This window comes from Egretta garzetta, unplaced genomic scaffold (assembly GCF_000687185.1).
Source record: "Egretta garzetta isolate BGI_Z169 unplaced genomic scaffold, ASM68718v1 scaffold445, whole genome shotgun sequence".
In the NCBI taxonomy this organism is placed as follows: Eukaryota; Metazoa; Chordata; class Aves; order Pelecaniformes; family Ardeidae; genus Egretta; species Egretta garzetta.
The window spans coordinates 1,140,503-1,154,656 of NW_009259855.1; the positions used below are offsets into that span (position 1 = coordinate 1,140,503).

Sequence of the window (14,154 nt, forward strand, 5' to 3'; positions counted from 1 at the left end):
GGGGTGCTCCAGGCCAGGCAGCCCCGGCACCGTGCAGCCACAGCCCTTCAGAGCCCCTCTCTGCAAATCGGTCACCGAGCAATGCTTATGTCCGCCTTCTATGCGCTAGGCAGAATGACAAAGTGCAGCAGAGAGCGTAAGCAGTGCTCCTGCCTGGAAAAATGGCCTGATAGTGGTATTTTAAGCAATTTTAAGGGTGTGTGGTGCCCAATGCGCAAGACAGTCGTTTCTTATTGAGGCATGCCCTAAATGCAATTCTCTGTTATTGCAGTCCTAGCTTCATAGCACAGCTCAGCCAACAACATGAGTGATGAGGCAGAAAACTGCTCTAACAGAGCCAGGGTACAGATGAACACTGGTGGGCAGCTATTTAAGCAGATGTCGAGCAACTTGGACTCTGGGGACTACTGGACTGGGAGTACCAGGTAGGAGCTGGGAGCCACAGCTCACGCTGCAGACCCGAGGGGCAGAGGGGAGGACTGGCACGCTGGAGGAGAACGAGTCTGTGTTATCATGTCGGGTTACCCGCAGCCTTTGTACTGTGGCGGTGGCAAACTGACATAACTGTCTTTGCTCCGAGCCAAGCAGGCTGGCCGCCCTCGCATACAACAACGTATTTGGCTGAGACCAGTTTTTAACTCCCAGGTGCTCTCCTCCTATCTACCCAAACGTAATGGCTGCTGCCTTGCTGCCCTTGCTGGAGGTTTGGATTTCCTGAAGGGGCTCGAGGTGCTTCCCTTTCTCAGTTGTCTGCTGTTTCCTTTTTGCTGTGGCACAAGTTGTCTCTGTGCTCTCGCCAGCTTTCCAGATCAGCCTGAGGGTCCACTCCAAGAAATGCTCCCAGCTCATCTGGGAACGGATGGCATCCTCTCCCCATAGACCTGTTGTCACCATCTCAGGCTACACAAGTCACTGCCAGCTCAGAGCCTGGCCATCCTGCAGAAAGCCTGCCGTGGCAGTAAGGCTGACATAAACAGATCTGTATCCAGTAGTGTCCCATGTGTCTGCTCAATGGGAGCAAATCCATCCATGAAAGTGTGATGTGCGTGGAGACCAGTGGCTCCCCACTGTTGTAATGCTAGTTTTCAAAACATAAGTTTGTGCTAATTCGTCTCACAGCATAAAGTTTTTTCTCTTGTGTTAAGGTAATGGCAAGAAAGATGGGGTGTAATTCTTGTATTATTCCTCAGAAGTGATATCAAGTATTGCATTTAGGTATGCAAGAGAAAAGAACTTAGAAACAAGCCTGAAAATTAGCAGCATAATTCAGCGTGACTCTCCCTGCTACATTTTCAGCTCACCACAATGCTTGCACACACACTTAAATGCAGGTGCAGATGCCCTCCCGATATGGAATGAGGTGACACCCTTCTCTCTCCTCCAGGGATCCCCCCAAGTATCCCACTGCTGGGGGGCCCCTGGTTCATGCAGGCACCCCTCAGGGTTACGGGGCTGTGCAGGGGCAGGTGGCAGCTGCAGGCTGGAGCGAGGAGCACAGGAGACTTCTGCACCACGGCAGGGAGATGGCAGCTATCAGGGCTGCCCCTGAGGAAGGCACAAGAGTACTGTACAGGCAGAAAAAAATAACACCTGCATGTAAAAAAGGAAATTTTGGACCAGCGAGCTCTGTTTTAGTACCCTAAAAAGTACTGGGTCCAGTGATTGTGCAGTTAGTTAACTTACCAGCATAGAAGAGTAAATAAGAGTTGAAGCAAATAGTCAACATAGTCCCTGTTCTCTACTGGAGGAGAAGAAATCATATCAAGGTAATAATAGACATAATTCTCTGCTCTGACAGACAACAGATGAGACAGCAACACGGAAACCTTTCAACATTCCACCACGTGGCAGTCTCACTGGCAAATTGAGGAATGATGAGCTAGACAAGAATAAAAAAAAGCACATAATTATTTAAAAAATAGGCTCCATGGTTCTCAGTCAAGAAGAGGGGCTGTTTTAAGTGGTAAGTCTTTTGGGCCTTGCTGTATCCCATAGGATCTGGATGTGGGAAGAGAAAACCTATCTATTAACAGGTTTGCTGGCACTGCCAAGCTGGGAGTCCGTTGAAGGATCACAATTCCAAATGAGCATAAAAAATTGGAACAATGGTCTGAAATCAGTGCGATGGACTTCAGCCCAGACAAATTCAAAATGCACTAATTAGTGCCACCCTAGAACCAGATGTACAGAGGCAATAAGGGGCACGGCTGAGCAGGTAGCAGTGCTACCAAGAAAGGTCGCAACTGGACAGAAAGAAGGTGTGAGGTAATCAGCAAGGTCCAGCCTGTAAGATGCAGGCTGTGATTGCTCTACTGATCATTGATAAGGTTTTGATTCTGATCAGATGTGGACACCATCACTGAGGAAGCACAAAACGTGGTGAGTCTGGATGGCACCAAGAAGAGTAAGATGCAATTTAGGGAATGTGACCTCTGGGGAAAGGTTGAGTGAATGTTGTTGGATTTCCCTTGAAAAAAAAATGATTTTTGGAGGATTGCGCATGGATGACAGAGATCACTTGTCCCTGGTCCACAGAACAATCACTTGTCCCTGGTCCACAGAACATGGGTATCACAAAATACTGAAGCAAGGTGCTTCCTTGAGGTCCCCGGTTTCTGGCTGTTCTTGCTGGGGACACCTGCTGCTGGTGGCCCTGCTGAGAATGTGCTATGTTCAGCCCGTTGCAGATGGGAGGGCTGGAGCATCTTTCTTGGGATTTGGAAATGAAGCGGCTGATTGCTGCTGCTCCCATGTAGACAGACTCATAGTGGTTTTGGAGAAGCTCTGCTGGGAACTGGAAACCAACCCTGTGGATGTGGCTGCAGAGCTGTGTCTCAAAAAGTCCCCGCCAAGAAACAAACAAACAAATAAATCCAAACCAAAACCAACCAAGTGATCCTAAGCAGAAATAGGCTAATTTAAAAAGTACTAAGGTTTTGTCTGATCGATAACACTCAACCCAAGCTGCATTTCCAGAACTAATTCATGCATTGATTTTCCCATTGATTTGCAATAAGTGCTAGGTTCCTAGCTAGATTAGCAGAGGTATTTAGATATTAAACTGGAGTCATTTTAGTAGTCTAAGTCACCTTAGTACTTAAATCCAATTGATTTATAGTTCAGATTAGGTGTCTACACAAGATGCTGTGATCCCACAAAGTCTCTTGCTACTTTTTGATAGTTCAGTGAACACCTCTAAAAATCTGGTTTTACATGTCCCAGTTGCTTTGAAAATGAGGTATATTCTCCAAATTACTCAAGCTTTGCCAAGCCATGGGCCTAAACACCCAGCCATGTACCCTATGTCAGGCTAACTGGGGTTTCTTCCTGCCTGGGAGTTAAGGTTCATGGCTTGGTGTTTCAGTGAATTTTCTAAATATTTTTACAGCTTATCACCAACCTGTTAAAGGATTCACGGATTCTGAGCTACCAAAGACACGGGCAGGCTGTAGATAAAGCGACCAGCTGTATCATTGACAGCACATTTGGGAAACATTAACCAAAAGTAAAAGCCTTTTATAAGAAGGCCATAAAATGGCAGGAGAAATTATGTTTTTCCAAAGTTAATCATTGACTTTTGTTTATTTGGCTTTTTATAAAAAACTTTTTCCTTTCTCTCCTACAATGGATAAAACCTATAAAAGGCCCAGCAAATTGGATTCAGCCCTTTTTTCTTCACACTAGCCATGCTTGAAGGCTGATGAGACACAGCCTGACAAAGAAGCTTACCTGAGGAAACCTACTTTGTTGGAAGGTTCTCAGCCTGGAAACAAGTATGTTGGTCCACCTCTGGCTTCTCTGTGGTCTGAGTGCTGTTGTGACCCCTCAGAATGTCACACAACAAGCCAAAAGGTTTCTAGAAGAGTTTAACAGGAGGGCAGAAGATATCAGCTATGAGAGCTCCCTTGCCTCATGGAATTACAACACCAACATCACCGAGGAGACTGCTAGGAAAATGGTAAGTGCTCTGTCTTGTGGGTTTTAATATTGTTTTAGGAATTGGACAGCTACTTTCCAGTTTATTTTGGTTCCACTGAGGTTAGCTGAAATTGGTAGCTGTGGTTTAGTTTCAGGAGGGTAGAGGGGCTTGTTTTAACGTAGCAATGCCTCACTGGAGGTGCCTGGGCCACTACCACCCTCTACAGCCTAGGGTTGGTGCCTGTGCTGCCCTTGCACTGCATGGGGACAGCTGAAGCCTGGACTTGTCCCTAGCCATCACCTCAAGCCACCCTGGTGAGCAGAGGGAAAAGACGGGGGAACGCTGCATGTTCGGCCCCAAAATCTGAGCTGGAAGGAGAGAGACACCTTCTTCTGCTTGGTGTCCACCACCACCAGTGCCCCCCCATGCGACGTTTCTGTGTGGGGCCCCTTTCCTCTTAGAGAGGGCACAGTGCAGAGGGGATGGTCTTCTCCCAGGGCTGGGGCTAGGTGCTGCCCTGCAGCATGAGGGACGGGATTCAAATCTTGTGCCCATGTGAGCTCAGGTCTCCCACTTTTCATAACACTGAACTAACACTGGGCTTTTTACTGACATGGGCAACGCTCTCTCTACTCTCTTGCTGAAACTGTTTTACTTCTCATTGAATATGCAATAATTTTCTGAACGTAGGCATTCAATTAAATGTTTGATGATGGTTTTATATAGTGGTCCGCACTCTTTACCCAGTGGGGGACCTTCCCCTCTGCCCCCCATCACTCTTCTCAGAGCTGCTGGTAGACTGTCTGGAGGTATTTAGCTGGGAAAAATGAAGTGAGACCATGGATTTCCAGATTCCAGCAGTGGAGCTTGTAGTGCAGTGGTCTAGTATGTTGGTTTGAAAGTCAATTTCTATCTGCAGGAAGGACCACAGCATTAGTACTTATGCAGTCTTGAAACACAGTTCTCCCTGCTTCTCAACACCAACCTCTAGCTGTCCCAGCCAAGGGGGTCTCTAGGCAAGTATCAGGTTTATCAAGAGCGGTCAGCCCTGATCTGGCTGGTTACTGGCACTGCCATGCCTCAGCCTAGCATCTTATAACCTTGGAGCCTTTCACAATGAACAAAACCACCTTGAATTTTGTAGCTGTGTGCATTTTAAAGTTAACTCGAGCTTTAGAGAACAATCCAGAGCATAAAAATGAAGCTGAACAGCCTACATCTACTTTTGTGTAATGGTTTAAGTCTTCCACTTTGTGGTCTTATAGCTTAATTAAAACACGGTTTAATTATCGTATTTCTTAATTAAAGCAAGGAGACTGGTTGCTGGAAGAAATCCTAATGACTAATCATTGTCAATCTGGAATGTTTTCTGAGGCACCAGGTACTTAAACTGTAATGTTTCCAAACACATAAAATGAAAGCCCCATACAGTACTTCCAGCATTAATGAGATGATAATAAAATACATGAGGAAATACCGGCAATAAGAACCAATTAGTCCAGTGCTCAGAGAGAACGTTTTCTCTCACTTGATCTCTTCAGGAGCACTGGTAATAAAGCCACTGCTTCCCCTCCTCCCTTTGTTCTGGAGGAGCAGAGTTAATGAATACTGTCCCTTCTGGCTCCATCCATTTTCTTTGTAAATTGGGCCACAAACCCCATAACTATTCCTCTGACTTATCAACCAGTTCCTCTAATTGGGGAAAAATCAGACAGCAAGCTAACTTCTTTCCCCTGGCTTTTGTAGCCAAAGAGCCCCCTCTTCTGCCCCGCCACTCCTAAGGCACCTCTCCATCCCTGGTCAGGACAAGGAGTTCAGGAACAGATTTACACAGTGATGCTCTTCCTCTGGGTGCCTATCAAGCTCTTGCCCACTGAGCTTTGCAAGCCACTGAGCAGTCGCAGGGGTGTTTGCCCTGCTCCCATGAAGGGGAGAGTTTGGAAAGCCTGCCAGTGATGGCTGCCCTCCTGCAGGGGGGCTTCATGGGCAGGGGGAGATGCAGAGATGGGACTGCCAAGGGCTTATGTCTGCTTCCACCTCTATCTGCTGGAGCCTAAAGGAGGTATGATGGGTCCATCACGCATGGGGCTGGACAACCAGGCACAGCCCTGGTGAAAGCGTTGGCCTCGCCACGTGTTTGCACAGGGGTGAAGCGTGCCTGAAAGAGCTCTTCAGGCACAACACAACATTTGTGTTTCCTGATGCCTCAGCAGGGAGGGATGGGCATTACTGGTGCCCTCTCCACAACCCGGGAAGCTCTGGCATGAGCACAATTAATTAAACTTTCCCAAGGAACCAGGTTAATTAGTACTGTTTTTGTTGCCATTTGGGATGGGTGCTGATGTGCTAAACTATGTACAAACACATTAACAAAAGATGAATAAGACAGTACAGGCTGCCCAGGGGGGTTGTGGAGTCTCCTTCTCTGGAGATATTCAAAGCCCGCCTGGACAAAGTCCTGTGCAATCTGCTCTAGGTGAACCTGCTTTAGCAGGGGGGTTGGACTGGATGATCTCCCGAGGTCCCTTCCAACCCTTGCCATTCTGTGATTCTGTGATTCTGTGAAATCCAAATAATGTTCTTATGGTGCTACTTTGTGCACTGAAATTTGGGAGTTTCATGTGTCATGGTATGTAATTGCAGCAATGGTAAAAGCAATCATGCAAAATGTTGAGGTATTGCATGCCCATCTTAGGCACCTGTTTAGAGCCTCCTATGCCCAAGTATAACCTTTTATTTACCAAAACTTTAGGAAAAAGTGATATTTGCGTAATGAAAAGACTCAGTATCGATGTCTTTGCTATTGCCTATCACTGCTACTGAAGCAGAAATGGGGAATGACATCAGGCTCACAGAACTCTTGTGCCCTGGCTTGTATCTGGTTTCTGTTAGGCAGAGGTGGGTCAAGAAAAGCACTAAGGGATGAATACATGGTGATTTAGAATAGCAGAGAACACAGCGAAGTGATGCTGGATCAGTTATAACAAGCATAGTGTGAGGAGACAGTCCTGCTTTTTGCTGTTTCCAAAGAAAAATGGTTATAGGGATTGTGTGAATGAAACAGATCCAAAAAGTTCTCCAGCTGTTTCACTGCGCAGTGCAAGTGCTCAACCCACAATCCACAGGTGGTGCAAGTGCTTGACCCACAATCCACAGGTGGTCTCCACAAATGAAGTTCTCCCCCAGAGTGGTATTTTTGCCCACTGAATACATCAGGCTGCTGCACTCTTTTGGCAGAGCAATTCAAGGTTTGTGTGAACCCCTTTCAGAACGAGGCAGATGCCAAGTGGTCCGCGTTTTACGATGAGGCCTCCAGGAAAAAATTGGGCCGCCACCGAGGATGATGCCACCAGGCTACAGATCCAGGCTCTCCAGGACAGAGGATCGTCTGTGCTGCCACTGGAAAAATATAGCAGAGTAAGTTGCTGAATGTAGCTCATTTTTTGTCGGGTGAGTTGAGCTGCCTCCCACTAGACCCCCGCGTGAGGGCACGGTGCTGTCACCACCCTGCTTGTCTCGGGATGACGCTGTCTCCCAGCATCAGTACGGAGAGCGTACCTGTACAAGGTGCTCGTAGCAGTACAGGGCTGGAGGGGTGGTCTGGCTTAGGAATCTGGGTCCCATTCAAGTCAGCAGTTTTGCCATGCAATCCGCGCGATGAATTTAAAACACATGCACACACGCCTCAGAGTTGTCCTTGCACAAATGGCCGGATTAGTCATAAGAGGAAAAGAGGACCTGTGGTTAAGTGCTTGGCTAAGTCCAGACCCAGGGCAATGAGCAGAAGGAGATGGGTGAAAGGACACTTTCAGTCAGAAAGGTGGAGGCCGAGGAAGTCTTTCTCTGCACAAGGTGCATTATCAAACTGTGAAAAAGAGGGGATGTTTCCTCTCCACAGCAGACACCCTGGGATGCCTGAATTTGGGGTGGGTTGGTGACCTCCTTCCACGGAAAGCTGCCAAAGGCCAGCAAGGATTAGCAAGATTCATAACAAGATTTGACATTTCCACTGACAAGTTCATGTGAAAGGCATGCGTAGGGATAACGACTGTAGGTGGAATTGGAGTGAGCGGCTATGCAGACTCAGAAGGGATTTATAATCAAACACTTGAGGGTTAAGTTAGTTTCCTTTTGCTGGAGATCAACACTGAAACATAGCATTGAGTTAGGGGATCCTACAGTCCTGATTATAGAAGGATCCTGAGATTTTTCTGCTCAGATCAGCAGCCTTAACCACCGTGCAAAAAAAAAGCAGCAGACTGGCTGCATCTCCCGTCCGATCCAAATGAGATGTGTTTCTGGAAAGACAGATTACCTTGGTGGGAATGCTGACAGTTCATAGAAACTTATATTTATTTTGGAGCACAGCAATGCACTGATGGTAATGCTGTCTCTGTTGAGGAGATATTTTCTTCAGTATCCTCCCTGTTTGGACACTTGCAGTTTCCTAGATGAATGGCCTTTGAGGCTCAAATTGTTGATTCTTGCTTGAAAAGTGACTTTTTGTACAGTCTGATGGGATTCCATAGGAATATTTAAATATTCTTCACTGATACAAAAAATTCCCTGGGCACCCACTTATTTTAATGCTGACAGAGATAAAGTTAGAGCTAGTCATTAACTACCCCTCCCACTGACAGCTCTACACAGCTCTGATTTAAAGCTTTAAATGAGAAATAACATAGTCCTAAAGGAAAAGCTAGAAGTGGGGCATGTTTTTCTTGAGGTGTGAAAACCTGAAAACATACAAAAAAACCCCCAAAACAGAGCTGTGTAGCATAGCTCCCGCGATAGAGCTGAACGATTTCACATGCATTTGGACTTCAGCTGACCCAAGACATGAGCCAAAACTTCTCTGTAATGGAGTATAAGCAGATCTACGCAATTAGTGTGATGCAATGTTAAAACCCACGAGCAACAGTCACCCTGGCAGCACCTGCAGAAGGTGCCTTTTTGCTGCCATTCGAAACCACCACCTACCTGGAAAGTTCGGGTGGGTCCACGCTTATGGAAGGTGCATTGATAAACTTTATTGTTTTATTGCTGCTGTATATTGATAGCTCTCTTGTGACAGCCTGCGCTCATTAAATCCAGAGCTCTGTCTGACTGGATGTTAAGGACCTGTAGATTACGTCACCTATTTGGGAGATTATCTGTCTTTTCCAGCTAGGTCCTGGTTCAGTAATGCATTTGGGCAAATTCTTTCATTAATCTCTACTGAGCTTAAACATATGCTTAAATGTTAAGCTGGTGGGTGAAGTGTTGACTCGAGCTCTTAAGGAATTAGCATAATTGGCTGTTATTTTGCACAGAGTGGGTTTCTAATGGGCTATCTCACATCTAACTTGCAGCTGAGCACTGTGCTAAATACAATGAGTACCCTCTACAGCACCGGGACCGTCTGTAAAACCAACGAAACGTCTGAGTGTTTGGTGCTGGAGCCAGGTATGGTACTAACCACTGCCCCTTCTGTGTCCTTTACACTGAGAGTTCAAAAAGAAAAAGCCCAAGGTTAGCTCCTGGCTGCAAGAGAACAGGCTGCAGTTTCAGTAGATATATCCTGCTATCTAAAGCTTACTCATAATTTAATTGCACCTTGCAGTTCAGGGACCTCCATTGGGCCTGCTGCCCACGAGACATACTGTCTCCTACTTGTAGCAGACAAAATTTGGAGAGGGCTGCTCAGCTTGTGTGACAGCCTGCCTGTCACCTGGGGTTCGCTTACATCACAGAAAGTCTATTTTTTCCCCTGTCATCAAAGTCTTGGCAGACTCAATGTTGCATCAAGGCCGGTCCCAAGAGCGCTACCAACTTAAGGGAATCTGATGCAGAGAGAACATTTAAGGAACTTGTGATCTGCTCTGTGTCTCTTAAAGAGAAGAAGGGGAAAACCTTAAATCAGAAAAGAATGCAGTAAAATAATGGGATATTTTGTATATCAAACACAAAGTGTTTTCTTCTTAGTTCATGAAATTTCTTTCGCTTTTGCTCATTTGCCTGCTGTGAAAGAAAAATAAAGAGATTCTGGTTTTTCAAGGCCTAGTACTAATTTTTTTGTTCTGACAGGTCTGGACACTATTATGGCTAACAGCACAGATTATCATGAGAGACTGTGGGCCTGGGAAGGCTGGAGAGCTGAAGTTGGCAGGATGATGAGACCGTTATACGAAGAGTATGTTGAACTTAAAAATGAGGTTGCAAAGCTTAATAGTAAGTCACAATTTTTTTTCTTTTTTTCCTGGCTTCCAGAAGTTAGCAAACATACCTCAGTCTTGCACAATTTGCACAGGAATTCAAAATCCATACTTTTTTACACATTGATGAGCATGATTTGCTCTTGGTGTGCACATCGCAAAGTGAGAGGCAATGCAGACAGGTGCCATTGACCAGATCAGTCAGTGCTCTTCGTTACATATTGCCTTACCTAGAACTGCACTGCTTGTGACTTACGGGCAAGCACACTCAATGTAAACAACTTCTGACTGCTGCTGAGTCTTGGCGACATCTCCTCTTTTCTACCAGCCTTGACCTTCTTGCACCAGTCACAAGCAGTGGTACATTTATAAACATTTTGCTCTGACCGGAATGATCAGATTTGGTAGGCCTGGGCCAGCAGATGCATCCAGGTGCTTAAAAAGCGTTTTGCACAAAGGAAAGTGTGCTTCCAGTCAGAGATCTCCACACAAATCATAGGGAATTGCCTTTTCAATGAACAACAGCAGGTGGCTGGTAATTTTCTTTGGGGGTCTTCTAAAATAGCTTCTGAAGTAGCTGCATCACCTGTCTCTTGGCCAAACTGCAGCTGTGTCACCTACTTTCTTAGACTCCTGTGAAAATTGTCAAGCTGGAGATAGACACCAGGAATAAGAAATTGTAGTCCAGTTAGACAGGAAAAAAAAAAACAAACCCCACATTAAGAAATGGTCATGATAACCTTGCTCTATACCACTAAGGAAGAGACCTCAGCTATGAGCCATTTCTACTCCAGGCTTGATGGAGCTCAGTGGACTGGAAGACTTAGTATGAGACTGGGAGCTCAATTTCAGTCCTGATGTCTGCACCTGCCCTAGTGATTTTGTTACTGGAGGAGGGGGCCCATATTCAATGTCCACCAGCTTATATCTTCTGTGAGAAGCCTGAGCAGAGACTGCCCTCCCTCATAGCCGCAGGAGCTCTGGTCAGGAGTGAAGATTTCCTTTGACCTCCATCTCCAGCTGGAATGACCCTAATTAGCAGATAACCATGACTGTAATTTCTGCATTTCTTGGAAATCTCCCATACCTGCAAGTTCATGGGACAGAGCCTCGGGGAAACACCCTCCTCCCTCCTAGACCCAGAGCATCTCATGCTTTGTCACTTTGCTTTGGGGGAAATGCTGAAGGTCTGCATGGGATCAGCAGGGAGCTGCACTGCTCCTGCAGACCTGAGCAGTGCCATGCATGGTGTCCTGGTGTGACACATCCATGCTTTACAGATTATTCTGACTACGGAGATTACTGGAGAGCAAATTATGAAGCAGACTATCCAGAAGAATACAAATACAGCCGTGACCAGCTGATGGAAGATGTGGAGAAGACATTTGAGCAGGTAGAAGCAGGAAGAAGCTCTCACATGGGCCACAGGGTTGTGTTTTGTGATGGTGGGCTCATGTTTCAGTATTATCAAAGAAGGCGAGACCTGCTCTAAACTGGCTAATTTCTGTCTGCATGGGGTTAACAGACACTGGGAGACATACACAACATTTTTACCTCTGCAGCCATTCTAGGACCAGCTTGGTCCCCTTGGCTGGGAAAGAGGGAGCTCTGCAGATTCATGTTTCTCCTCCAGGTAGGGCCCATGGGGGGAGGTATGCTTCACGTGGGGTAGATGGCATCCATACTCTGCACCTAAAGTTAGCAATGCTCCCTCCCTCATACCTGAGCAGGACTTCTGGGGCTCAGATCTGGACTCAGTGCTTGAGCCCCGAGGTAGAGGGCAAAGCTCAGCTGCAGGTTTGGGGTGCACTTACGTGCTGGGAGAATTTCATCAGAGATACCTTTGAGGCTCTCTGCTTAGGAGGGATGAGTGGTATAGAGCAGAGATAAAATAATTTGTTTCCTTCTCCCCCTCTGCCTCCAGATAAAACCTCTGTACCAGCAGCTGCATGCCTACGTGAGGCACCGGCTGGAGCAGGTCTACGGCCCCAAGCTCATCAGCTCCACAGGATGCCTCCCTGCTCACTTGCTGGGTAGGTCAACGCTGCCGCGCCGCGCGAGCCTGACTTTGTTCACAAGGATGGTGACTTTCAAGGCACATGGGGACAGAGTAATCTGCCTGTTTAATCAGGATATTAACAAACAGGTCACAGATAAGAGAAGGGGAGAGGAGAAATGGAGAAGTCATCCCTGGGAGAGATGACACAGGTGCTTAGCAGCAGAGGCAGGTAGGGAAGGCAGGCGCCCTCATTCTCGCCAGAGCTGGCGACACCCAGCTCAAAAATCCAGCAGTGGGCTGGGACATTTCCCTCCCCTCTGCAGCACTTGTTTTCCTTAGAATTGAGAGTTTCAGAGAGTCTTGGTTTTTCTTTTAAATCTTATGCTAAGCTCCCACATTTCACGTCTTTGCTTTCAAAACATGCAGCATCAAGCTGCCGTAACTGTAACGTACATGAACACAGCAGCGGCAATCTAACAACGTGGGTGTCCAGTTGTGAAGAGACCTTTGGGAAGGTGATCAGTCCTGAAACTGTATTGCACAAGAACAGCTGATCTTGGGGAAGAAAAGGATCTTTGATCTGAGTTTGACCTGTGCATGCCTTCCCAGCACTGCTCCCCGCCACATCCGGATCAGCCCTGTTTAGATGTATTGGAGTCCCTATTTATGACGCTGCACAATTTATAGAACTGTCTGGCACTTCAGAACAATACGTAATGAATCATGTACAGTATTTCTACATTTATCTCTTTTTTTGAAGGTGATATGTGGGGTAGATTTTGGACAAATCTGTATGCCTTGACCGTTCCCTATCCAGCCAAACCGAACATTGATGTAACTTCTACAATGGTTCAACAGGTAAGACATGCCTTTATGCAATATGCATTATGTAACAAATCTAGATGGTATAAAAATTATACACCACATGCCAGCTGCTTTCTAGGAAACCATAGATGCCCTAAGGCAGACACAGCGCCAGCAAAGCATCGCTTTCTGCATCCTTTTTTGCTCTTCACCTTAACGTGTTCATGCATTTTCCACTGTACCTTTTCCCTCAGCTGTTCTCTTTCTTCTCCACCCTCTTTGACTGCTTTAATCTTGGCTCCAAGTCTATTTTCCTCAGAGACACCTATCCATTAAGAGATATATTTTGTACATCTAAATATTTCAGGAGTCATGGAGTTGGCTGGTATCAAATACGACCTTTGCCAGCCATTACCATAATCAAATAGTTTGTATATCACAGGGGTTTTTTTTGCCAGTCTTGTTTATTTGGATACAGCTAGGAAACTGCAATGCTGCCTCTTATCTTTTGATAACTGCATAGCACCATAAGGTCTCTGTTTGAGATCTGTAGTGCTAACAAACGTGACAGCACCTTTACCAGCCTGAGAACACGGGTGAAAATAACCCTCTGTAGTCCTTCCTAAGCTTCATTCCCTTTATAAAATAAAAGGTGATTGGTGGAATTTGATTTCTGAAATGCAGTTATTCACCTGAAATCTACCCTTCTCTCACAGGGAGCACTCCATGCAAATGTTAGGCTGGCAAGAGAAGGAATAGCTGAATCTGATTCATAAGCAGTTTGCACACATCTGCATTAATCTCACCTCTATTTTACAGTGCTGACTCCCTTGTAGTCATAAATTTGTGTATATTGAAGCACGACCGTGAGGAGGGAAGCATTACTTACAGGGCCTTGGGGCAAAGGCTGCACTCATCCTTGGTGGTGGATGTGCCCAATTTAGGATTCTCATCCAACTGAGCTGTCTGCCACCTAAATCTCTGCCAAAATGGAGTCCAGTGAATGCAGAGCTCCTGCTATGTAGAATAATAAAACTGCTGAATGACAAAAATATTCTGGACATTGACATGCAGTTACGATCTGATAAGCAACTCCTCTTTGCCAGGTTTTATGGTTCTGGCCAAGATCTCCTCTCATGCTCATCTCCTGGGAGTGCAGCTCCACTCCCTCAAAGGAGTTGTCCCCGACTGAAGAGGCTGAAGGGTCAGAGCCCAGATCTGACATGCTACTGACAGGA

General features: G+C 46.2%; 1 protein-coding gene across 1 annotated transcript in view; it reads left to right on the plus strand.

The window, feature by feature from the left end:
* The first annotated feature begins 3,775 nt into the window (after window positions 1-3,775).
* Window positions 3,776-14,154, plus strand: part of ACE2 (angiotensin I converting enzyme 2) — a 24,509-nt gene continuing 14,130 nt past the window's right edge. Inside the window, 8 exon segments of the mRNA XM_009639962.1 lie at window positions 3,776-3,958; window positions 7,189-7,238; window positions 7,240-7,336; window positions 9,271-9,364; window positions 9,986-10,129; window positions 11,394-11,506; window positions 12,038-12,146; window positions 12,873-12,970. Coding sequence (XP_009638257.1) covers window positions 3,776-3,958; window positions 7,189-7,238; window positions 7,240-7,336; window positions 9,271-9,364; window positions 9,986-10,129; window positions 11,394-11,506; window positions 12,038-12,146; window positions 12,873-12,970 — 888 coding nt within the window.